The 27,376-nt window shown below is 38.3% G+C and overlaps 1 protein-coding gene across 1 annotated transcript; it reads right to left on the bottom strand.

The window, feature by feature from the left end:
* LOC117300838 (clathrin light chain B-like) lies at window positions 1–21,482 on the bottom strand. Its single transcript, XM_033784685.1, has 5 exons — window positions 21,239–21,482; window positions 10,940–10,989; window positions 7,085–7,217; window positions 6,403–6,514; window positions 1–2,266 (listed from the first exon to the last, which is right to left on the bottom strand). Exons 1-5 carry the CDS (start codon window positions 21,405–21,407, stop codon window positions 2,095–2,097), a joined length of 636 nt encoding a protein of 211 aa, XP_033640576.1. The 5' UTR covers window positions 21,408–21,482; the 3' UTR covers window positions 1–2,094.
* Between the last annotated feature and the right edge of the window lie 5,894 nt (window positions 21,483–27,376).

The raw sequence follows: 27,376 nt of genomic DNA, 5'->3' as shown, positions 1-27,376 counted from the left end.
TTCAAAACACATTATAAAGCCAGTCACAGCTTGGTATAGCATCAGATATAGATCCAACCAGTCAGCGTTTTCAACCAACATGTATGGTCAAAAGTATTACAATAACTTTGGGATCTACATGTACCATGTAGTAATTTTCTTGTAGTCTAGCATGAAGCTGTTTGAGTAACTTGACCAATCTTACATATATGTAGGATCAATCTTACGGCTGGGACTCCTCCTACATGTTGCAAATGCTAGGAAATGGAAGGATCAATCCTAAGTTAGGAAGAGTTTTGTGAAATCGACCACAGTTGTCAGTTGGTAGCAGCCAATATTATGGTCTATTATGAGAACAAATTAATTTACAGTACCTTTGTACTATACCTACTTTGACATTATTTAGATATGGACATGTGAATTTGACCACAGAGGATAATGACTTGTAACTTTTTTGTTAGATATCACAATCAGTGCACTTGGAGTTCAGCTGACTAAGAGTGCACATTTTTTGAAAATGATTTTCACATTTTTTGAGCAAGCGCTATGAGCGCCTGCATTGGTGAATAACGGTGCTTTATAAGACATACATTATTATTGTTATGAGGCCTGCTGTACAGTTATAAGGCGTATGCAGTGTGATGCTTCACCAATGACCTGTCAATGTATATGTAGTTACCATTGACATGTGGCATTCTCACAATATGAACAAAGATTGTACACAATGCATTTTAGTAGTCAGCAAGATACTTGAACGTAAATTGATTGGTCAACACTTGTGGGTTAGACATTACGATGAGGCCTCATAACATTATTCCTTCTTGTTAAAAATGTTGCGTATGTGAGAGCAGCTCCTACCAGATTAACAGGAGAGGAAATAACACAAATTCCACAAACAAAATAACACATTCAACTAATTCAACCAACTCGTCCAACATTTTTCTTTTTATCCATTTACAGCAGTTTCACATGAGTAGATCTTAAAGTTGCCAGTAACAAAAATATACCCCATGACAAGCCTGAATGAGGTCAATGAAGACCTATTATTGGCTGAGAGTTGTGCTCCACGCGTACACATTTCCATTGTTTGGTCTCTAGGATCGCAGCCAATGCAAGGGTCTACAAACAATGCATTTATTGACCAGTTATCTTTTAATCCTTCGCCAAACCATTTTTGCACTGAGCAACTATGCATCATTAGGAAACCATTGCTGTACCACCAGTCATTTCTTGTACAGGGATTTAAGCAAATTATCTAAAACCGTCAACTGTACATTGTATCTCTTTTTTAAATACTTCAAACACTATTTGTCAACATCCGAAATCATTTTCTATTAAAAGTAAGCTACATACAAAACATACCGTAATTGTACACAAATATTGGTCAAACTGGTGGGTGTTGCGAAACACAACTAAAGACAACATGTAGTTGCAATACATTGGTTTCCTATTATGTCATACGTAGGACAGAAAAGTGTTTTAGCTACTCCATGTTTCTCTCACGTTTCCCTGAAAATTTTACTTTTCATTGCTGGGGGACGAGCCTAAAAATGACTGGTTGTTTCAAGGCATACAAAGTTCTACTTAAACATTATAGTCTTTGATGATTCTTCTTCTGGTCAACAAGCATTGATGAAAGCCGTGAAATGTGCTTGGAATGTTAATACTATGACTTTATTTCTGCTCAAATCAACATTTTCTTTGCACTCATTTCGGTTTTTAATTGTTAAGTTGCATTTGGCATGAATTTATGTTCATTACAAACAATCTTCAAACACAACTGAAATTGTAACACCTTGGTTTACAGTCTTTTTGTCCTTTCATGATTTTTTAAAGAAAGACACAACATCAATGCAGGCATAAGAACCGAATGATGGGGTATCCCTTCAGCTCACACCACCACGGCTGTATAATAATGCAAACATTGGTCTCAACGATTACAAACCTCACATCTTTGCAGGAACTAAAAGCACATTGACCTAAGCAGTGGTTACAACTAATCATGTGTAAATTGACATGTCTATACATTTCTTTGAAAATAAATGAGGCTAACAGAACGACCTGATTAAGGGGTGCATTTAGTGACTCCCAATGGTTTAAAGAATGCTTTATTTTCTACTTGTCTATCCCTGACTGCTTCAGATGCAGCAATATTGAACGCAATCGTGTCACATCTTTTGTGTTCTTACTACTCTTTGGGTTGAAATCACAGAGACGAGCGATGCGTTCCCATTCCTGGCCTGGGGTTTCCTCATCACGCTCATCAATGAAAGCTTTCTCTGCAGCCCTGAGGAAGAAGAAAGCATTGTATGAATATCTAGTACCTTCTATTGCTCCAAGTTCATATTCATGACCTGTACTAAGGGACTCCTATCCACTTATAAGATGAATAACAGGCCTGAAATTACACAGCCTCTGTTGCCCTGGTCTTGGCCTTGGTGCCCCTTCAAAAGTTTACCTCAACGAAGATCACTCAAACTTCGCAACATTCGCTCTGTTTTCGTAAGCGTTGGTAACAAATTCGGAACGTTCACAAGTCATTCCCAACCTCCTTACGAAGATCGGTCAATTTACAACCCGATCAATTTATGCTGCTCTCACACGGCGAATATAATAGTGAATATGCAAACAAAAGGATCTTTTTGACAATCGCTCAAACTTTGCAACATTCGCTGTGTCTTCTAACTGCTGGTAACAAATTTGGAGCATTCACAAGTTATTCCCAACCTCCTTACGAAGATCAGTCAATTTACAAACCGGTGTCTACATTTCAGCGAATGTTGAGAAGACGCTCATTCGTCTTGGATTTTTCTAAGCATTGGTAACGTTGGTAAAGAGTGCATGAGCATTGCCAACGTTCATAAAAGCATTGGCAAGCGTTGGTAAGCATGCGTAATATATTTGTAAGATATTGGTAAAAGGGGGCCGAAATTTAGACATTCATCTTCCAAGAACATTCGCCACTCTGTGAGAACAGCAATACGAAGTGCTTCCTAAATTTCAGCGAATGTTGTGAAGATTTTCGTAAGCATTGGTAGGCTTAGGGACCGTTAGTAAAGCGTGCGTATTATTTGTAAGATATTGGTAAGGAGGTGTCGAGGGTCGATCGAGAAAATATTCACTCTCTAATCGCAACTTTTGGGCGATTTCATCGCGAATTTCAAATATTCATATTTGCAAGAATATTCGCCACAGTGTGAGAGTAGCATTAAGACCAATAAGTCGGATAAGGAGTTCAAACCTTTTCCAGGCATGAGAATGGGTGATGATAAAAAAACAGGAAAAATTTCAGTTGATTGGAAATGTCAACATTCCATCATTTTTGTGCGCGCAGCGCGAAGTCCCTGTCGGTTGGGGTATTTTAGAAGCTCTGTGGTGGTCTCTGATGCATTTCTGACACCTATTTTTCCAGGTAGAAGTGAGCTACTTTTATGTGATTTTTCCTTTTTTTTTTTTTTAATAATAGGTGTAAGGGAAAATAAGAAATATAAAGCTCAAACAATTCAAACAATTTTGGGTTCGCCTGCGATTTTGTAACAATTCCGGAAAAAGAAAGGAAAACAAAAAAATAATAGTAATAATATTTGTATTTTTTTAAAGATCTTATCCCTTATTTCTGCCCTTGAAAATGCTTTTTTTCTCACCAACAACCATTTTTATAGGTTCTTGATTTGAAATTCGGTTGTGTATAAGAAATTCTTTTGCAATTAAATGTTTGTGATTTTAACGATCCGTCGGCGACGCACATTTTAAAATATATATAGGCCTATATATTTGGCGAGAGCGATGTGTTTTTGTGAAAGAGGTTGTTATTCAGCATAGGGTATAACTGGAACGAGGTTGAGATTAGACCCCAACATAGAAATAGAACCAATGAAGAAAGCACGTTGTCCGGACGTACAGTGTGTTCGCTGGTTCCCAATATATCTTTCACTGGTTGTGAGGCATTAACAGGTACCAGTTTACCATGGCCTGCCGGCGATCTCAGATTCGTGCCGTGCCACTCATTGGTTCGTGTGCAAACCTGCACGTACACAGTACACAGTGCACATGGTGCAAACACGTGCATTGTTTTTTTCAGTAAACTTTCAAAAGTCTCCACACGTGTTATCTTTGCTGCAGCAGCAAGCGCATTACACGCAAACATTATTGAACCGTACCACTATAAACGAAGCAAGGAATGAGGCAAGTTTATACATCTGTCGCTGCTGCTGCATGCATGCGCGATGCCAGGAAGACAACAAGCCGTAAATTGGGCCAGCTGCTGGACGGCAATTTATTGTTTAGGTGCCGGTATTTCATGAACGACGTGTGGGGATCCGCGATATTAATAATAATGTAATTACAAAGGTAAACTTACATTGTCTGACTAGAGAAGAGGGATTAGAGAAATCCGAATGTATACCCCCAAAAACCTACCCCCCGAATTTTATAGCAAATTCACATCGAACTCGGAGACCACAATTTTGAAAGGAAAAAAAAACGGTTTAAACCGGAAGATTCTCATGCCTGTATTTCAGGACTAGGTTTAATAAAAATACATTTACCGTAATTTTCGGACTATAAACCGCGCGGCGTATAAACCGCACTTCCTCAAAATATACAAAAAAATATTTAGGTGTCGGCGTATATGCCGCGCGGCGTATAAACCGAGATCAAAATAAAAAAAAAAACATGAAAAAACTAACCTCAAAACGCGGAAGTAAAGTACGCAAACCTGCCGCGTTACGGGTGATTTTTTTATCTCACACTATCAGTCCTGAATTATATTTTTTTCCATCAACAACCCTTTTGCAGTATTTGCGATTTGATGATCGGTTGTGTTGACCATATGTTTGAAAACTTCTTTGGCAACAAACTCTCTGTGAATCAAAGATCGGCCGACAACGCACGCCGAGAAACAGTTGAACTTTGCCCTGCATCGCATCGCCCTCTGTTGACAAAAGTTGTTCACGTTTGATTAGACTGGGCCCCGAGCCTCAAAGCGTGGGTCAAACGTTCAAGCTCCCCGTTGTACAATGGGCAGCCGCTCTACTCGATCCGTCCGAAGTCTAGCCAAGATTTCATGAATGGAACTATCGCCGGCCAATCAACAACGGCCAATCATCAAACGGCCAATCACCGCATGCGTGAACACATAGGGGCCGTGCTTGTTTGCGTCCTCTTTGTGGCGATGTGCAGTGACAAGGGGGCGGCACATCAGTCACTCCAGTCAGTCTTGTATAGTTGCTGCAATGTGGGAGTTTCGTGTAATTTAAGTTGAAATGTATTGAAGTTTACACTATTGATCGTAATTGAAATGATCTATTATAGGATAGCATTATAATTATTGATGAAGTTACAACTGAAAATACGTTTATTATTGTGATACTGAAAAAATCCAATAACAATTTTAAAAATTGACAAAGTCAAATCCTACTTTATTTGTAGGTAAGTGAGTTCGTGTTGCAATAAAAACTAACTTCAGACGGTGCGTGGACCATCGTTTTAACATAGGATTCGTCTGCAGTGATAAAGAAACAGTGCGAAGATTTATATCCAAGGAATCCTTTGCCTTCCGTTTTGTTTAAATAGAAAATAGACAAAACCAAAACCAAACAGTCCTTTCAGGGCTACCACAACACAAACGAGAGTATTGTCTATGAGTGTTGTTTCTGTTTACAATGTATATAGGAACATTTTTTAAACATGCACAATTCCTTTATAAAATATAAAAGAAATAATAATGGGGACGGCTAAAGTTTTTCCCTCACTTTTATTGTATAGCGGTGGTAATGAAACAAAATGCGCTACCTTATTGTTTGCGTAATCACAAGGACAGGGGATTCACTTTTATTAAACATCGGAGTAGACGGGAAATAAGGTTGAAATGGGTCTTACAATAAGGGAATTAAATAAAAGTGGTTGGCCGGTGTTTCTCCCGCCCTTTTATTATTGTAGTCCCACAACATATATTGCAACGACGGACGGGCGGACGGACGTAGCGTGTGTGTAGAGTAATGTATCCTGCAGCGTGCACATTAAGCACATGTACACACATGCGAGTTCGTAAAGCTAGCAATCTGTTCATTGCGCTGCTCAATCTCGAGATTGCACCACAGATGTTGGTGGCACCGTATTGAGCGATGTTCGCCGACGGGTTGCGCTACGCCCTCGCATTTGCGCCCTACATTGGTTTACCATCTCAAGACTAACCCTATCACAATAACAAGTTTAGCCAATTTCCCCAGACACATCTGCGATTTAAGATAAGTATTGCAACCATTCATTCAAACCTCAAAAAGACTTTTTCAAATTAAACAAGCACACTATTTCAATTCAATACACTTTTCAGACTAAACTAACTATTTATTGGCCAGAATAGCCAAACAATGCCAATAATATTGATCAGTTGATGGAACTTCTGAGCTGTTATCTACTTACTTATTAGATGTTTTAGTCTTAGCAAGCTGTTCCGTTTGCCTGGAGTTCCACTCAGACATTTCTTTCTTGGCAATTTCCTTCCATTCATTTTGTAATTTGTCTGCCTCGGTATCTAAAAACAAGAAAGGCTAAAGTTATAAGTGCTCACGTTTAAGAGCAACCCACTTGCAGCACCTCCAAGCTCTAACTGAGCAAGTTTGACTGCTAATAATAGTCAATCATGGGGAATTTTTTATAAGCGTTTCATTTTGGGCTGAACATGCAACACTCAAAGTACTTACAAATAGGCAAACTACATGTATGTATGTTTTTGTAATGGGTTAGGATAAACCCTACCTGCGTCTGATCTAACTGGACTCACCACTTAAAGGCTCAACCTAATCAGAGTGCTTTGGGTCTCCTATAATACCCTCAGTCATCTATAGGGTTATTCCGTGTCAAATCACCCCCCCAAAAAGTAATTTTAAACCCTACCCTCCTCAAATTTGCTCAAATTTGGTTTATGGGGTAATCGTGGCTCAACAAGCTCAAATTTGATATGAGAGGGAACCGTTTCTCACAATGTTTTATCAACAGCTCACCATTGCTCCATACCTACATGTACATGTTGTGTTTTTATGTGTCCATTGCTTTAAAGGGGCAGGATTCTCAGACAACTTGTTGACCAAGGAAACTACTGTACCTTTGTTAGTGAGCATCTCTTTTTGTTCTTCTCTCCATAACTTGATTTTCTCTGGCTCATTAGCAAGCCTATCAACCTGTGAGATTGAGGAGTAGTTATCTGATGGTCCATTCATCTGAGCTTCAGTTTCATCCTGTAATTAACAACAGACCAATTGGATGTTTAAACGTGCATTCATAAATACCTGAAAAAATTTATCCATTCTGATTGGTCGAGAGGGCATCACGAGGGGTTGTTTGAACAGATGGTATAACACCAGTAAAAAGTGTTGAAACATGGGCATGACACCCGAGTTTGCACCTTTGCTTATAAGACAGTTTCTTCATTCTTATTGGTCAAGAGCAACGGCCAAGACAGTTGTGCCACATCACATGATACGCACGACCTGCATAGCATTCCCTTATAAAGAGTTGTTTACCTGAGGGCCTTGACTGGGCCTTACCATTTCATAGTGAAAGAAATCGTTGACAAATTTAAACTTTTGCATTTATTTTACTTTTTGACCATAAGTGTTGATGTTTTATTACCTAAAAGGTATATGGGAATCAACGTGTGTTAATCGGTTTTCAACTAGTGGTTTAAACCCGACGAGGCCTGGTTTATGATAATTTACCTCGACTTCGTCTTGGTAAAATTATCAAGAACCAGGCCTCGTTGGGTCTAAACCACTAGTTGAAAACCTCTTCACCACACTTTGGTTCCCTTATATTTCCCTTCTTATCAGCATTCATCCATAATCAAGACAGTTTAACTTTGCTTTATTCAAACACAAACAAGATTGTTCACTCATTCATGCACGGCCGCTGGAGGAAAAATGCCTCTTCATTAACATTCTGTATCAGGAGTATCACAAGGCCCCAACAATATTTTGTGGACAAACTTTTACTGCATTATTTGCATTACTTTTAAATCATTTCAGATGAAGTTAAACGGTCCAAGAAATGTCTCTGAGAAGGCCTTAGATTGCACCAGAGAGCATCTACGACATAAAATTTTCCCGGGGCCCTAAAGCATGCCCCGGACCCCACGCTGTAATGGCGTCGCCATTTGCACTCGAAATGTAAGATTATTCAATGTCCCTACCCTATAATTTGTTTTTTGCCTAGAACCCTGCTTGCAACATACGATTATCGGTCCGATCTGGGTTGGCAGCCCACTTATATTCAACGAAGTTTGCCATCCAGATAACATAAAGTACTTGCAGGTATTTCATCGCCTAGAATGTTGTAAAACGTCAGCAGTATCCCTATTAATAATAATACTTTAATACCAAAAACGCTTGCTGACGATGTACAGCGTAAATTCAGTTTATTGTCAACAAGAGGGAGAAGCATCTTGACTGAAAGACTCAAGAGATGTGTGTGATTAAAACTTTCCAGGAGTCCCATGTCACTGTACATTTTCCAGTAATTGGATGACTGATATTGATCAAAAATGCTTACTAATTGTTTCTTAAACTGTGTTCTTAGGCACACGGAGGCTTGATTTTTCGACACAAAAACTCCAAAAGCTCGGAGCTTCGCCCCTGGACCCCACCAGGGGCCGTACAGCTGGCCCCTGGACCCCACCCATTAAATTTCTTGCAGCAAAAGACAAAGTATTATGACTACAATGTTGTGCCCCCCTCCAGGATCTGCGCTTGCTGCTGATCCAAACAACCCAATGTTGGAAATTGTTGGTTCCCCCCCACTTTTTAATACCTTCCGGCGGGCCTGATTTATGCGACTGTAATCTAACATTATTTTGGTCTGCTATCTGGGGTTTTTTTTTTAAGGAGAATTAGCCCACGCACATGTGATGTGCAATTAATGAAACATGTAACATGTTTGTAATATGTTGGTTGTATTGATCAGTGCACTTGAAATAATGTAGGCCTAGGCCTGTTACAAAATAATTGTAATTATCAACTTAAAACAAATGAATCAGCCGTTGATGGAAACGCTGATTTCTGCTCATGTGAATTTCCCTCCGTTGATTTTTTCCCCAATTAATTCCTATTGGTAAACCCGAAAGTCAGTATTGCATCTCCATAAACAAGTTCATATTCTCTCTCTGCATCTGTTTACAATCCTTTATTATTATTTTTTTAAATCGTGGCTAATAGTTTATTGGGTCCCAATGCAGCCTGGCCGTAATCGAAGCGACTTCAAAAGCCGAACCCGTGGTACCGCGGTCGTTCAACGACACCTCGTTATCACCCACATACCTTATATACAAATAATGGCCGACCTGGCGTATGTGAGTTTGTGCGTGCGCACTTAGTTCTTAACTTACATAGTGTCATTTGTCGTATGGATATAATAAAGTAAAATCTACTTTTTTGAGACCTGATAAAATTTGTGTACACTTGTGCCCACCAAATCCAAAAACACAATTGAATACCAACCACCCTCGTGTGCTAATACCAAATTTTTGAACCACCGCTAGTGACAGGAAAGTCTCAAAAAATGTAAAAAATATATGCTATGATATTTCCATGCAAACACCATAAACGGAAAATGAAAACGTGTATATTCACAATTCTTGTCTCCAATGATTCAACTTTACACGAAGGCAAAGGTGCAGAGTGGCGGTACCACACCTTCTGTACAAAGAGATCTAATTGCGCTCACTAATCGGCCGTCCAGCAGGAGGTCTCCTATCTTTTTCCACTGGTCAGAGAGGGGCATTGTCAGGGTATTCTTTTGTTACTCTGCGGTTTTGCGGGTCGTTCAAACTCCTTAGAACTCTTCCTTCCTCTATGGTTTGATGTAAGCACAGAATTCACTGCTTCCGTAAGCGCTAAGTTATTTGCCTACAGTAAGTAGATGAGTAAATTTGCCAAGCATGTGCCTGACGGCAATGTTTTCCTCATTTTTTTAGGGATTTCTTTTTTTTTTTACTTAATGTGATAAAAGTAACAGCAGATTCACATGATCACAGAAAAATGTAAGATTAAATCCATTTAGGGTCTCCTTTGTTATAGTTGGTAATAATGGTGTAAAAAAATAGTTCAGCTCAGAACATAAAACTGCAGTATCTCATTGTCTCTGTAAAAACTGTGACAGTGTGGCAGCACTTTGCAAAGAACTACATCCAGCACAAGAATGAAGTTTCAGTAAAAAGAAGGAAAAAATAATCAGTGTTTAATAAGAGACTAAATTGCGAACGCAATTCCCTTATGGCATTTTTAATAACAATTTCTGCCGTTAGCAATAATTTTATCTTTCAACCCGGTCCGTTTCCCTACTCGCCTTCGTGTTGTTTTATAAAGAACATGGACAATTGAGATTGCGGCAAAATCATTTAACGAACTTAAAATTAATCTCTCTTCAAGATTTTTAGTTCAAATTAACACTGAACTCGGAGACCATATATTTTGAAGTGAAAAATCCAGAAATCCAGAAGATTCTCATGCCTGAAAAACAAGTTTTTGATGTTGAATGGAAAAAGAAGGAAAAAATAATCAGTGTTTAACCCTAACCCTAACCCAGTTTGAGTTTATAACTACATGTAAATTAATTTTGACATTTTAAATGCAATAAGAATTGGCTGTCGGAGTTGCGAGATATCTATATGAAAGAAAAAACACCCCTGTCACACAAAGTTGTAAGCTTTCAGATGCTCGATTTTGAGACCTCAAATTCTAAATCTGAGGTCCCGAAATCAAATTCGTGGAAAATTCCTTCTTTCTCAAAAAACTGTCACTTCAGAGGGAGTCGTTTCTCACAATGTTTTAGACTATCAACCTCTACCCATTACTCGAAATCAAGAAAGGTTATATGATAATAATCATTTTGAGTAATTACCAATAGTGTCCACTGCCTTAAAGCTAAACTGTAGGAAAAAATCTTTTATTTTCAATTGTATACTTACTGCGACTGGATCTGCCACAAAACCACCAAAGTCATCATTAAGTAATTCATCTGTAAATGAAAAAGGAATAGTTGTACATTCATAAATACCTATTGGTGGAGAGCGTGTCACACGGGGGTGTTTAACGGTTGATAATGACCAGTTGGAGCTCTGTTTATACATGTAACCGGTTGTTTTCGGATACTACGCGCTAGTCTTGGTGCAAGACATTTCTTGTTACCGGCGATGCGGGCGCTGTCGGTGAGTTGGCCGTGCTGTGTGTGAAAGGAAAACAAGAACATCTTGCACCAAGACTATACCCACACGAACGGATCCGGAAACTGTCAACTCAGTCATAACAGTGCAACACACGGATATACAGAGCTCAAGCACGTCAGAAACGGATAAGTTTTACACAGTTTCTTACTTTATTTTGCCTTTTAACCAAAAAGACATTTATGAATGGGAATAAAAGAGTAGTGACTCGTTCTTAAACGGCAGTTTAAACCTTGCAGACCCTGTCGGTTTTAAACCGCCGTTTAAGAACTCGTTGCTACGCTTTTATTCCCTTAATTAATCACAATTGAGTGCAATTGATCATGTGATACGGATATTTGTTATAACTGGTTTCCCAAACACACAGCTGCCAAAAATGCCACTAAATTACTTTAAAAAAAGACAAAAATAATAATAATAGTACTAATAATAATAATAATTAGAAATTAAGTGTTTGTAAAAACATACACAGAAAATGTTCATGGTAAACTTTTAATAGTGCCCTCTTGTGTTTAAATACATGACTCGGTTGGACACGGGTACCGGATGGACTTTTACATACATGTTTCGGGATGTGGGACAGGATAACTCGCCATGTAACCGAGACACGACCAGAAAAACTTAAACTTCTTTCCGTGTTTGGGTTTTCAGTAATCTGTTGATTTGTTCGGAATTGTTCGGAATTTACGTGAATTCTGTGCCGCGTCACAGGCTTTTTAACACGTACTTAAGGAATAATATGGCAAGTCGGCACCGAAAATGACGAAGTCGTCTGCTCGCAGAAAATTTATAAAAAAAAACATCTATAAAACAGGTAAGAATGACGCAATGGTGATGTCAAGTATTGGAATAACTAAGTTAAGTTATACAGTTATAAGGCCAAACAAAATAATATATGTGTTTCCGGTTACCCGACCGACCCTAAAAAAAACACGCCGACCCTATGGAATTTTATACATTTACAGACAAAATAAAATAAAACAACACAGATCCCACTCCCCATATGACAAAATACTGCACGATTTTAACGTTTTTATATTTAATGTTTCCTTTTTTCTAAAATGTTTTCACATTTAAAATAAAGCATTAGAAAATACACATTTTCTTACAAGAAAAGACGTCGTTGATCCATGGTTGAATGATCAAGTACTAGTATTGCATGCAACGACGGACGGACGACGTGTAGCGTGTGGTGGGAGGTCGCTGCATGCATTTACACGAGCGAGTTCGTAATGCTAGCAATCTGTTAATTGCGCTGCTCAATCTTGAGATTGCACAACAGATTATTTCATGTAACAAAATGTGCGTACAAACATTATGGGAATATCCCGTTATTATAATTATTATAATAATAAGAATTTATAATAATAAAAAATAAAAATCTCTAGGATTACAATAGGCATCTCGACTTCGGCTGAATAATATTCTCAATAGTATTCTACGTAGAATACTGTCCGTTAAATAACATCACCCCTTCAGCGCCTCAGATCCATAGTCTGGATCCGGCTCTATAGGATGAATTTTTAAATAGGCTGGATTGGAATTAACTGCTTTGAATACGAACAGAGTTTCAAATTCAGTTGAGAAGTTTGAAAATGTTATTCATAAATACCTCAGACAGTTTGGCTATTCCTATTGGTGGAGAGCACGTCACGTGGGGGTGGTCTAATTGCCATGGATAAAGGCCTTAGCTTTCAGCTCGGGCCTTTATATCACACGGCAATTCGACCATGCCTGTTTTAAACCACCGTGAAAGAACGAGCAGCTACCCTATTATTCCCTTATTAGTGAAATCGCTATGCATTTGTGTACAAATGCAATCATGGCTAGTTTTATTTTGTGTGCGTGACCTCACATGACCTTCTGGTTGAAAAGGGGTCAAAACAGGAAGTGCCTTGTAAATTCGAAAGTCGGAAAAGCAATGAACTTGCTTGCTTTCAGCGATGTTAGCGTCTGGCAAGGGTGGGCAGTTGAACAAAAATACTGATGACGCCACGAAACACAAGAGCGCCCTCTAGCAGCAAATTTAAACCTTTTGAAAATGGACTTTTTGAAGATGTGAGTGGCTTAGGTTTTTGTAATCACTTTAAGATTTACACACATGTTGATCTTCGGGCAGGCATCATAGATGGAAGTTTCATTGGGAGCGAGGCAGCCAAAACCGCCACGGGACATGAGGCCCACAATGGTATCCTAGAAAATGTTAAGGTTTATTACTAGGCTTATTTTACATTATTGTAGTTGTACATTGTTGTTGCCAGGCATATACTACGCTAAAAAAAAAAAGTATTATATTTTAGCGGCGATCTTTTTTTTTTAAACGTAGAATTCCGAGGAAACACGGAAGAGTTGCATGCCTGTATAAATCATGGCCTTGATTTTTAATTTTAAGGTCATTTTTAGGTCAAAAGGTCAAACAAAGTTAAAAATCAATATTTTCAACATTTGTGCCAAATTGAATCACAATGATAGATCTATCCATAAATGTATTTTTAGCTTTATGTTGATATGACAAACGTAGACAAATAAACTTTGACCTTTACACAAAAGTATAGCAAAGCAAAACGTAAAAGTGTGATTACACATATCTTAAAAAGTGTATATTTTGAGTATACCAAAATTGTTTTGCGACAAACCCGCTCGTTCTAGCTTCACCAATGTCATCATAACATATAATGACTCTATGAATCTACGATACTGTGTTTCTTCCTGCCTGTGTAGGGAAGGGGACTCCGCCCAAGTAAAGAGGGCTACATAACTACATGTAGGCATTTTGACCATTCAATGTTAAACAAAACAAAAAAATCATATTGAACACGATTCTGAGAATCTGATTGTTACTAAACCCACAGTAACTGGGGCGCTGTACTCCTTTTTTGAATTTTGAGAACAAAAATGAGTAGGCCTACATACGTACTTATGTAGCAGGTATTACATGCATTTTACTGGATTCAGACATTTATGATGCATAATAAAGGAGAGAGGACTTTTTGAGTCACGGTGTAACAGAGACACCAGTGTCACGGTTACGTGTGAAACTGTCGGCCTTTACTGCTTGGCCAACGTTTGAAGGTTTTCATTAACAATAGCTGAATTACAGTATACCAATGGTGTTTACACATTACCCTTTGAAATTTAAATTTTCAATGAAAACCTACTAATTTATTGCAAAACAAATTTCACACTTCACACAGTATCTGAGAAACCATTTCCTCCGTTATAGTGTGATGGATACTTTTGGATCATATATGAAAACAAACATCTGATTCGAGAAATTGAAGATGCATTAAACGTTTGAGCTATCCCCACCATATAAACATGCAAAGAATATAGAAAGTACATAACATTTTGAAACAATAACACCATGTCCAACATAGGCCTATAAATTATACGCAAACGTTCCATGTTTTTCCTAGAAGAAAACTTCATGGTAAAAATTCATTCAATTCATTGATTTGCATATGTTCTAATTATCTTTTTCCGAAAGAAAAAAAGAAACAAATTCATTCAAACAAGCCGAACAAGCCAATTAATTCTTCCCACCCCCCCCCCAAAAAAAAAAAAAACGGAAAAAAAAACATTACAGGCCTTTTCATTACCTGCAGCATGAAAAAAAAAAAAAAAAAAATCATTACAACAATGAATAAATAAATATATGAACACATAAATAACTAAAATAAACCACAATATTTATCAGTACGAGTTGAAAACCCAACTTGTAAAAAGTTGGTTGGGTACGAGTTGACTTGGGTACCGTAATTTTCGGATTATAAACCGCGCGGCGTATAAACCGCACTTCCTCAAAATATACAAAAAAATATTTAGGTGTCGGCGTATATGCCGCGCGGCGTAAAAACCGCGATAAAAAATTTAAAAAATCATGAAAAAACTAACCTCAAAACACGGAAGTAAAGTACGCAAACCTGCCGCGTTACGGGTGATTTTTTTATCTCACACTATCAGTCCTGAGTTATATTTTTTTTCCATCAACAACCCTTTTCAAGAATTTGCGATTTGATGATCGGTTGTGTTGACCATATGTTTGAAAACTTCTTTGGCAACAAACTCCGTGAATCAAAGATCAGCCGACAACGCACACCGAGAAATAGTTGAACTTTGCACTGCATCGCATCGCCCTCTGTTGACAAAAGTTGTTCACGTTTGATTAGACTGGGCCCCGAGCCTCAAAGCGTGGGTCAAACGTTCAAGCTCCAGCCGCTCTACTCGATCCGTCCGAAGTCTAGCCAATATTTCATGAATGGAACTATCACCGGCCAATCAACAACGGCCAATCATCAAACGGCCAATCACCGCATGCGTGAACACATAGGGGCCGTGCTTGTTTGCGTCCTCTTTGTGGCGATGTGCAGTGACAGGCGGGCGGCACATCAGTCAGTCTTGTATAGTTGCCGCAATGTGGGAGTTGCGTCGTAATTAAAGTGGAAATGTATTGAAGTTTACACCATTGATCGTAATTGAAATGATCTATTATAGGATAGCATTATTTTTGTAAGCTGGCAGCACCCCCTTTGCGGGACCACATAATTGTTTGTGTTGGATAATTATTGATGAAGTTACAACTGAAAATACGTTTATTATTGTGATACTGAAAAAAATCCAATAACAATTTAAAAAATTGACAAAGTTAAATCCTACTTTATTTGTAGGTAAACGAGTTCGTGTTGCAATAAAAAACTAACTTCAGACAGTGCGTGGACCATCGTTTTAACATAGGATTCGTCTGCAGAAGCAGTGAGTGATAAAGAAACAGTGCGAAGATTTATATCCAAGGAATCCTTTGCCTTCCGTTTTGTTTAAATAGAAAATAGACAAAACCAAAACCAAACGGTCCTTTTCAGGGCTTACCACAACACAAACGAAAGTATTGTCTATGAGTGTTGTTTCTGTTTACAATGTATATAGGAACATTTTTTAAACATGCAAAATTGTTGAGTCCAGTAACATGATTTCTGAGTGCACATTTTGTTATGGTTTGTAAACCATGATTTCTGAGTGCACATTTTTTATGGTTTGTAAACCATGATTTCTGACTGCACATTTTTTATGGTTTGTAAACCATGATTTGTGAGTGCACGTTTTTATGGTTTATAAACCATGATTTGTGAGTGCACACTTTTATGGTTTGTAAACCATGATTTCTGAGTGCACACTTTTATGGTTTGTAAACCATGATTTCTGAGTGCACGTTTTCACGGTTTATAAACCATGATTTGTGAGTGCACATTTTTTATGGTTTGTAAACCATGATTTGTGAGTGCACACTTTTATGGTTTGTAAACCATGATTTGTGAGTGCATACTTTTTATGGTTTGTAAACCATGATTTCTGAGTGCACATTTTTTTATGGTTTGTAAACCATGATTTCTGAGTGCACATTTTTTATGGTTTGTAAACCATGATTTCTGAGTGCACATTTTTATGGTTTGTAAACCATGATTTGTAAGTGCACATTTTTTTATGGTTTACAAACAACGTTTTTGAGATGTGTAAATTTTCATGGTTTATAAACCATGTTTTTTAAGAAGTCTCGATTTTCATGGTTTATAAACCATGTTTTTTAAGAAGTCTCGATTTTCATGGTTTATAAACCATGGTCACAAACCATGATTTTATGGTTCATTTGTTATGGTTTATAAACCATGATTTGTAAACCACGATTTTTATTCTTCAATTTTCATGGTTTATAAACCATGTTTTTTAGATGTCTCAATTTTCATGGTTTATAAACCATGATTTGTAAACCATGAATTTGATGCTTCAGTTTTTATGGTTTATTAACCATGTTTTTAAGATGCGTAAATTTTCTTGGTTTATGAACCACGATTTGTAAATGTTTTTTGAATGTTCATGGTTTGTAAACCATAAACTTATACACAACAAATACTTTACTGGTATGTAAACCATAACAGGATTTGGCAACACTTCTATGGTTTACATCTAAGTGCTGTAAACCATGGTAAAAACATGCCTTAAAAGTGTCAAACAATTAATGGACAAACGGCGCCCCATACCGGAGCGGCATAGTTCTTTGCGAACGTCCATTCACCATTCTGCTGTTGCGGTGTACGTGGTTGAGCTGAAGAAACCGCTGGCTGGCACGAGTGTAGCCTGGATGTCTTGACGTCAGTATATAAAGATCGTGGGATAAATAGACAGGGGACGAGTCTATTTCGCTGAGACACGAGTATAGCTTGAATGTCTGACGTCAGCATGTAGAGATCGCTAAGATAAATAGACGGGCACCAGTCTAGTCTAGCCCGATTTGCGCTGAGGGCGGTTGATAAACCTTTTACAAAGGAAACATGGAATACAATTGTGGTGGGATTTTCAACAGGATTTTGTCAACACAAAGGCAGGTTTTTGTACTCGTTTAAGAAAAAAAACATTAATTAGAATATTTTACAAACGATCTTTCTTTAAAAAATGCCGTTTTTTCTCTTAAATATTTATACGTCGGCTTACAAGCCGCCCGGAGAATAAACCGCAGGAGTTTAAAAAAAATTCAAAATCAACATATAAACCACGGTTTATAATCCGAAAATTACGGTACATGTTGACTTAGGTACGAGTTGACTCGGGTACATGTTGACTCGGGTACGAGTACTTCTAGAAAGTATAAGGCTCCCCTGTGAGCCTTATAGGGGTCTCATATTTAGGGCCTCCTTAACGCTAGATACGTTTCAGCGTTGATGGGTGAAAGTTTTTCAGACCTTATATTTTTCACATTGGAAATTGTCAAAAACTCAAAATTTGGACCGTGGACCAGCAACACAGTTTAAAAAAATGACTAAAAGTCCAACTAATTAATATGCGTAAATGGTATAAACGCAATGTCCAAAGAAGATGAAACTTGCCACAGTTGTGTGGGTTACCAATAGCAACTAAATATGTAAGTATCAATTAATTGTGGCCCATTTTCTTACAATTAGGTTGAAATTACAAATCAATTGTACACAAAGTGTAGGAGCCGGCCATAAATGCTGTAACGCAAGTTTGCAACATCCAACTCAGACAAAACTTGGCCTGGTTAAAAAGTCAATTATTACCTCAGTTCTACAAAAATAAATGTTATGGTAGCATTAGCAATGCTATGCAAATTAAATAATGGGGGGGGGTGCAAAAACAAGCAAAATTTCTTTCTTTTTAGGGGGGCAAAAAACCCCCACCGTAATTCAGATTTTATACTGAGGAAATACATCCCTGATATTATTAATAATAATTAATATAAATTTGGATGTATCTACCTCCATCATGTCCATGATATAAACAGTTTGAGTAAACTCAGTTTGTAAATGAAAGCAGAGGGCGTAAGTTCATAGAAACTACCCAACTTGGTACAACTGCGCATGCGCAAACAATAACAACCCGATCAGCACCACCAAGACTCCACTGGATATGCGCTGTTCCAACAATTGAACTCACTAATTGCTGATTTATTTTACGTTTTTCTTTAAATATTTCTTATTCTTGGTCAATAAATAAGAACATTTTTTAATAACACTATAGCTACACAACTGGAACAGCTTGCTTAAAGTCTAAATTGGCAGGTAAGTGCTGTTTTCAGACAGAAAACAGGGTAAAATGTTCAGCATGCAAGGCAGTAAATGCACCCAGTCCTGCCTTGTACTCTCCACACTAATTTTTGTTTTGTTTCTGGTCGTGAAAAGTACAAGTTTTTCAACTGAAAAATTGTTGGTTCAAGATAAGAAACCTCATATAACATATTTATAAATTATTTAACCCATAAATCAGGCATGAGAATGGGTGATGATAAAAAAAACAGGAAAAAAATTCAGTTGATCGGAAATATCAATATTCCATCTATTTTGTGTAAGAAACACACAACACGAGCGCGCAGCGCGAAGTCCCCTACGACCGGGGTCCAGGGCCAGCTTAAGGGCCCTGGGAGCTCTGGGTATTTTAGAAGCTCTGTGGTGGTCTCTGATGCATTTTGGACACCTATTTTTCCAGGTAGAAGTGAGCTACTTTTGTGTGATTTTTCCTTTTTTTTATTTAATAATATGTTTAAGGGAAAATAAGGAATGTAAAGCTCAAACAATTCAAACAATTTTGGGTTCGCCTGCGATTTTGTTACAATTCCGGAAAAAGAAAGGGGGAAACAAATAATAGTAATAATATTTGTATTTTTTTAAAGATCTTATCCCTTATTTCTGCCCTTGAAAATGCTTTTTTTTCTCACCAACAACCATTTTCATAGGTTCTTGATTTGAAATTCGGTTGTGTAAAAGAAATTCTTTTGCAATTAAATGTTTGTGATTTTAACGATCCGTCGGCGACGCACATTTTAAAATATATATAGGCCTATATATCTGGCGAGAGCGATGTGTTTTTGAGAAAGAGGTTGTTATTCAGCATAGAGTATAACTGGAACGAGGTTGAGATTAGACCCCAACATAGAAATAGAACCAATGAAGAAAGCACATCGTCCGGACGTACAGTGTGTTCGCTGGTTCCCAATATATCTTTCGCTGGTTGTGAGGCAATAACAGGTACCAGTTTTCCATGGCCTGCCGGCGATCTCGGATTCATGCCGCGCCGCTCATTGGTTCATGTACAAACCTGCACGTACATGTACACAGTACACAGTACACATGGTGCAAACACGTGCATTGTTTTTTCAGAAGACTTTCAAAAGTCTCCACACGTGTTATCTTTGCTGCAGCAGCAAGCGCATTACACGCAAACATTATTGAACCCATACCACTATAAACGAAGCAAGGAATGAGGCAAGTTTATACATCTGTCGCTGCTGCTGCATGCGCGATGCCAGGAAGACCACAAGCCGTAAACTGGGCCAGTTGCTGGACGGCAATTTATTGTTTAGTTTTTAGGTGCCGTTTTTTTCATGAACGCCGTATATGTGGATCCACGATAATAACAATTACAAAGGTAAACTGACATTGTCTGACTAGAGAAGAGGGATTAGAGAAATCCAAATGTATACCCCCAAAAACCTACCCCCCGAATTTTATAGCAAATTCACATCGAACTCGGAGACCACAATTTTGAAAGGGAAAAAAACGGAATTCCGGTTTAAACCGGAAGATTCTCATGCCTGATAAATATGAAGAACTTAACTTTATATTTGTTTTCCACAAATATCAGTTATTATTTCACTCGACAAACTTTTGAAACTTTTTCAATCGTAGAACAAAGATGGCGGCACACCCACATCGGACAACCCCCTCGTGAAAAAGCTGGAATCGTCCACTTTCGAATGGGGGGTTTACCTTTAACTTTGGTTGGGAGGACCCATTCGAGATTGTAGTTTTAAAACAGTGCACTACATTTTTCAGCCGCGAAGCGGAGCGCTGCTCTCGCGGTCCAGATTTCGAAAACTTCTACAAATTTAGGGAAATTAGGCATTTTCAATCTTTTATTAATCATACTCATTTATTCTCAAATCCAATAAAAAATATATAATTGTAAAGATAATACTCTAAACGTTGTAAACATCTCCTTAGATTTTTCATTCATAAATAATGGAGTGAATTGACGGCCGCTGCATGCTGACAGATGTTTTTCAGTGCACCTTTGACGTCCCTACTTATAGTTTCTAATATTAGGGTACGAGTTGACTCGGTACGAGTTGACTCGGGTACGAGTTGACTCGGGCACATGGTGACTAGAATACGAGTTGACTCGGGTACGAGTTGACTTGGGTACGAGTTGATTTGGTTGGGTACGAGTTGACTTGGGTACGACTACAAGAGGACCCGAATTCTTTTAAACACTGCAGACTGAAAACGCCTACTTTTGAGGCTAAAGCCTTTATAAAAAGCTATTATTGTTGAGCTGATTTTTACACCATTAGATTTTTCTTGAAATGCTCTTTTTAATGGTTCAAAACTTGTGGGGTTCCTATACACAAACAGCTGAAAAGTGCCACACTCCCTACAACTACAGTAAGTTACAAAACTGAGTGTGATGGATACAAAATATAAATAGATAGATTGTTGTTAGTGTTGTTAGTGTAGTGTACTGTTGTTAGCTGTTACCCACCCGGCGACGCCGCCGCCGGTGCCTGTACATCTGGCGCAGAATCTCCACCAGCAAAACTGTCGTCTTCTAGGCCTGCAAGCTCATCTTGCTCCCGGGCAAGAAATTCAGCAGCTGGGTCCACTTCGGGCACTGGAGAACCAGAATTGTCCATGTTTTCTGAATCTGCCATTGCACTGATTATTGAATTGCTTAAGTGGTTTTCGATCAAGAAGTAGCTGTATCGTGGAAATGCTGGTGCACATCAACCTATTACTTATTTTAATGTGTGTATGCTGCGTACCAGCGGGAAAAATTGGTGGGCGTTCAAGCAGTCACTGGTGACCCCATACCTTCATTCATTTAATTAACACAAGATGCACAGTACCAGCGGTCGTGACAGGGCCGGGGGAGGTGTATGGACGGGTAGAAAGCCTCTTGAAATAAAATAGAACTAGCGGGATGCCGCGCTTCTCGCTAGATGATGAAATTCTTTACACAAAATAATATCTCGAAATGTAATGTGGGTGAGGGTGTTATACGCCTCTCTTAGTATGTATGCATCACGTCATAATTCTAACCCAGAATGAGGCAATGGCGCACGTCCTACTTGCAGTGGCTGCGCCCACAGCCTGGTTTTGGGTTAGATTGACGACGTACCTTATGCATACATATAAGAGAGACGTATTCGGAGGGACAGAGGTTATAATAACTTTGTATAATTGGATTGGAAATTGTATTTAAAATGGTTGAGAATTTTAAGCTCTAAAAATTCATAGCATTCATAAGATTTCTATACTGTTATTATTTGGGTTGTTTTTCTTTGATTTTTTGTTTTGTTTTTTTCTCCTTTTCTTTGTGTGTTTTGCCATTTGTTTCTCTTTATCCATGCCCTTTAAACTAATTTTATGAATACTTATTTCGACTTGTTTGTTTATTGGTGTTTTGGTGTATAGTTTTGGTAATTCCCCCATAAGGGAGCGACTTAATATTGATAAAATGAATGTTGATATCGATGTTAAAGTTTAGTTGTGGATGTAATGTTGTAGGCCCATATTATTTTAGTTTGTTTTTGTTTTGTTTTTTTGTGGGTGTGTTTCTTCATTTCGTTCTTTTAGATTTGTAAATTGTTGATTAGTGTAACAAACATGGTAGTGTTACAGGGGTGTGGGTGCCACAAGATAGTTATTCAATTGTGTGTTACCTTGTCGGTCTTATTATGCTAAATTGAAAAAAGATTGAAGATTGAAATATGAAGTACATTATAACTAAGGATATATTATGAGGTCATGTCAATCTATCCTGGATGAAGACAAAGTAACGCATTAACCGCATAAATGGATTATTTTGTCCCCAACATTTGAGCATAGTTTTAATTCAATGGGCTATGTCAATGTATTAATTTTATTATCTAAACTGCACTGAGTATTTCCCCGCTATAAGATCATAAGGGTAATTACCTAGTCGACTAAAAATATAACACACTGATAATTACACAGTATTCTTGTACGGAGCGCATTGGATTTAACTTAATTCACGTGCACGCAAGTGTCTTCACATTGGCGACCAATCGGGAGGTCTTTGTGGAAGAGCCAATCAGACCAAAACATTTTTCTAACCCGATGAATTTGGCATCAGTGGTATTTTGGTTCCCTTCTCAACAAATCATAGGTACCTCCATGAACAAATCCATAGTGACCGTCAATAAACGCGTCGAGTTACTCGACCAAAGGCTCGTAAGAGACTGTTAAAATATCCTCATCAACAATAATCATTAATGTGCTAAATAGGCTTGAATAGTCACAGCCAATACGCAGAGTTTATCTGCATGCCATTAGAGCCATTAGAGCCCCCCCCCCCCCCCGAAAAAAACAGAAGGACAGAACATTATGGGAAAGCCTATCTGGAAACATAATAAAAAGAAAATGAGGTTCGCTTGATTTAAAAGTGAAGGTACAAAACAGTTGCCTGTTACATATTAGTTTATTCGTATTTCTTTAGTAGAACTTATTTGAATTCATTTAGCGAAATCGACTGATCATGCCTCTCCAGGTGCTGATCCGGGGGTGGCCAGAGGGCACGTGCCCCCCCCCCCCCCGGGTAAAATAATTAAATTAACAAAATAAAAAATATTATACTGCTTAAAAATTTTCCTCAAGTGTGTGTGGTGTCTTTTCCCCCAAAAGCAGGATGGATTTCTTTTTCAGTCTATGCCTATCAATTGTTTCTTTTTGCCAAAATCAATATTTCATGATGTGTCACTTGTGATTTGCATAAAACATAAGCGTTTGAAACCTGACGTGCCAATTTGTCCTGGATAATATAAATATTATGTCGTTCTGGCATTCAAGTGTAAAGACTACACTGAGATTTAACTGTATTTGTTTTTAATGAATATGCATGAAACCAGATCTATTGCTGCGACCAGATCTAAACGCGAGATTTGTGGGATTAACATTTTCTTTGAGTAAAATTATAAGATTGGTATGGATAAGAAGGGCTTAAAAAGTGTGTCTATTTCACGGTTTCCGGCACACAAAGGCTTGCTTTCCACCCCTCAAAGTGCCAAAAGCTCAGAGCTTCGCACCATGGACCCCCACCGGGCTTCACCCATGGACCCCACCATCATTGTTACATAAATTTTTCCAGTAAACCTACAAGATTTATATGGATCTGATTTCCACAAAGAGTGTGTCTATAATTTCTCTGTTTTGGGCCCATGGAAGCATGGTTTTTCACCCCTCAAAATGCAAAAAGCTTATGAGGTCCTGGGGGCGAAGCCCCCGGACCCCCACAAGGGCTTCGCCCTTGAACCCCAAACGTCGATGTTACAGACATTTTCCAGTAAACTTACAAGATTTACAAGATCTGATTTCCCAAAAGAGTGTGTCTATCAGGCACATGGAGGTTTGATTTTTTCATCCCTCAAAATGCAAAAAGCTCAGAGCTCCCGGCTCAGAGCTCCCGGGAGCTTCGCCCCCTGGACCCCCACCAGGGCTTCACCCACGGACACCACCATCAATGTTTATATGGATATGATTTACGCCAAATGGACGACACGCCAATTTCGATAGAGGAGAGGGATGTCGTCAAACAGTTCAAATTAATCAACCCAAATAAAGCTACTGGACCTGATGAAATACGGGGAAGAACTCTCAAATGCTGTGCACGACAACTCGCAACTCCATATAGAGAGTTGTTTCAGATATCAGTTGATCAACAAGATTGCCACTATGCTGGAAAACAGCCATCATAACACCAGTCGCTAAAAAACCACGTGCGTCGGAGAATAACGACTACCGCCCTGTAGCAATTACATCTGTGGTGATGAAATGCTTGGAGAAGATTATTCTACATAACCTCATCCAACCTATTCAGGAGAAACTCGACATCTACCAGTTTGCATACCAGCCAAATAAATCAGTCCAGGATGCTGTTCTGAGTTTCACGCACGAAATTTACCAACATTTGGACAAACAGCAGTGCTATGCAAGGGCTCTGTTTATTGACTTCTCATCGGCTTTCAACACGATACAACCAACTTTGTTACTGGAGAAACTCAAACACTTAGGCGTAAAACCATCTTTAATTCTCTGGATAAGGGACTTTCTCTCAGCAAGAGTCCAAAAGGTTAAAGTCAACAACATTCTTTCCGACCCTATAGTTTGTAACACTGGTTCACCTCAGGGCTGTGTCATTTCACCCATATTGTTTATCATTTACACAAATGAATGTACATCCAACCTCAGTTCAGTGAAAATTTTCAAATATGCCGATGACACAGTGATTCTTGGACTCATATACAACCAGCAGGAGGGGGAATATAGGAAAGCGATACAGAACTTTAGCCAGTGGTGTAATGATAACTTTCTCATACTGAATCCTCAAAAAACAAAAGAGATTGTGTTTGATTTCAGGCATATTAAGAGAGGTGAACCTTCAGCAAATAGTATTACCCTCATTGGACAGGATATTGACATTGTGCAAAATTACAAATACCTGGGTACAATAATTGACAATCAATTGAATTGGAGTAACCATTGCTCAGCGCTCATCACAAAGGGCTGTCGGTTAATGTATTTTTTGCGTAAATTGAACTATTTTCATGTAGACAAGGAAATTATGATTCTGTTTTACTCATCTGTTATTGAAAGTGCTATTACTCATGATTGTGTGGTTTGGTACAATGGAGCAAGAAAACAAGATACTGGTAAAATGAAACGGGTTGTGAAACAAGCATCAAAAATCCTAGGGATAGACATCGATCTTGATGAAACTTGCAAAGATAAGGTTCTAGCTAAAGCAGAGGCTGTTGTATGTAACACCAACCATCCATTAAACAAATTCTTCATCAAACTTAGAAGTGGTAGGAGATGGCAGTCACTTAGGTGCAAAACAAACAGGTACCTCAACTCCATCATCCCATACTCCGTCCGTCTCCTCAATCGTGTTTAACTACTTTGTTTACTTTCTGCTTAGATGTAGTTTTCAGTATAATTAATTTGTGGTTTATTAGTAATGTAGTTTTCTGATTAATTAATATTTCCAGTAGTTTATTTATGATTGTGTGTTATTTATTTTTCTTTCTGTATTGCATGTATTCATACAGAGTTTCCTACATGGTGGGACAAATAAAAATTGAATTGAATTGAATTGAATTGAATAAAAGCATGATTGTTCACCCCACAGAACGTCAAAGGCTCAGAGAGCTTACCCCCTGAACCCCTATCGGGGCTTCGCCCCTGGACCCTACTAGGGCCATAAGGCCGGCCCCTTGACCCCACCCATTTTTGGTTTACCCTCTAAGCAAAAATCCTTGTTGCGCCGTTGTGCCCCCCGGTTTAAAAAATCCTGGATCCGCCCCTGCCTTTACGATAACTTATAATCATGAGCAAAATCTACAGTCGAACCAGCTTTCCTAAACTGAATGATGATTTTGTGTCACGAAAAAGAATGACGATACACTAAACTGTACCGTTGAGTGCTAAAGAAATTTGACTCGACTAAAAACGAAATTGAATGGCCGAATTCAGAAAATTTGAAACGCAGTGAACAACTGGAGAGGCAAAACAGCTTTAGTTCGAGAACGCATGGAAACTAATTTGGCTGCTCATTTTGACCAGTTTGAAAAAAAAAATGAAAAAAAAAGTTATATTTTAATTAATTATTTTGATTAAGGTGCCTTTGAACACTTTCGTATTAACAGTATTGTCCAAGGCCCACACGTGTATCACAACTTATATATATAAAATAACAAACCTGTGAAAATTTATAGGCTCATTAGTGATCGGATTCGGGAGAAAATAGCGGGAAACCTCACCCTTGTTTCCGCACGTTTCGCCGTGTTATATAACAGGTGATTTTAATATTAACTATTTACAGCGTGATACAAGCAGTAATTTCCAAGTGACATGCTTTCTTTTTCCCCTCATCAATAAACCCACTAGAATCACCGTGGATAGCGCCACACTGATTGACAATATTTTCACAAATAATCTAGCTGATCATAACTCTGGTATTTTGATTGATGATAATAGTGACCATCTTCCAGTCTTTACCATTGTCAACAATTATAATAATTATTCCTATTAGGGAAAATTTGAATTGTATGGAACGTGACTGCAAGGATATAAATATCCAACGTTTTAATCATGGGTTGGTGACACTGACTGTAATTTTATTCACTCATTCGCTGATGTAAATGAATCATACTCTGCTGTTCTTGATTTTGTTGGTATTCCAGTTCATTCTGTCGACAAAGCAAGAAACCTTGGTGTGACATTTGACAAATCTTTTGCCATGGACAAGTTTGTCAATACAAAATGCCGTTCCGCCTCGTTTGCTCTACACAAGATCGGACAAATTCGCCAGTTCATAAATAAAACTACAGCAGAAAAGCTCATCCATGCTTTTGTAATTTGTCATCTCGATTACTGCAATAGTCTTATCTATGGATTGCCCGACTCACAGCTCAGAAAAATCCAACTCATTCAAAACTCTGCGGCTCGTCTCATCACCCGGTTAAGAAAACACGATTCAATTACATAAGCTTTGCAATCTCTCCATTGGCTTCCTATTTATTCTCGCATCATCTTCAAAATTCTCCTTCAAACACTTCAATGCAGTCGTGGAAGTGGACCAACTTACCTGAAAGATCTACTA

This window comes from Asterias rubens, chromosome 16 (genome assembly GCF_902459465.1).
Source record: "Asterias rubens chromosome 16, eAstRub1.3, whole genome shotgun sequence".
In the NCBI taxonomy this organism is placed as follows: Eukaryota; Metazoa; Echinodermata; class Asteroidea; order Forcipulatida; family Asteriidae; genus Asterias; species Asterias rubens.
This window is presented reverse-complemented; position numbering and strand designations above follow the sequence as displayed.

What these genes read in the sequence shown, in the direction of transcription:
- LOC117300838 (XM_033784685.1), bottom strand. Translation starts at nt 21,407, where the DNA reads ATGGCAGATTCAGAAAACATGGACAATTCTGGTTCTCCAGTGCCCGAA. An exon ending in TTGTGGCAGATCCAGTCGCA is followed by an intron (nt 7,218 to 10,939) that starts GTAAGTATACAA and finishes TGTTAATTACAG; the next exon opens with GATGAAACTGAAGCTCAGAT. An exon ending in AGAGATGCTCACTAACAAAG is followed by an intron (nt 6,515 to 7,084) that starts GTACAGTAGTTT and finishes TCTTGTTTTTAG; the next exon opens with ATACCGAGGCAGACAAATTA.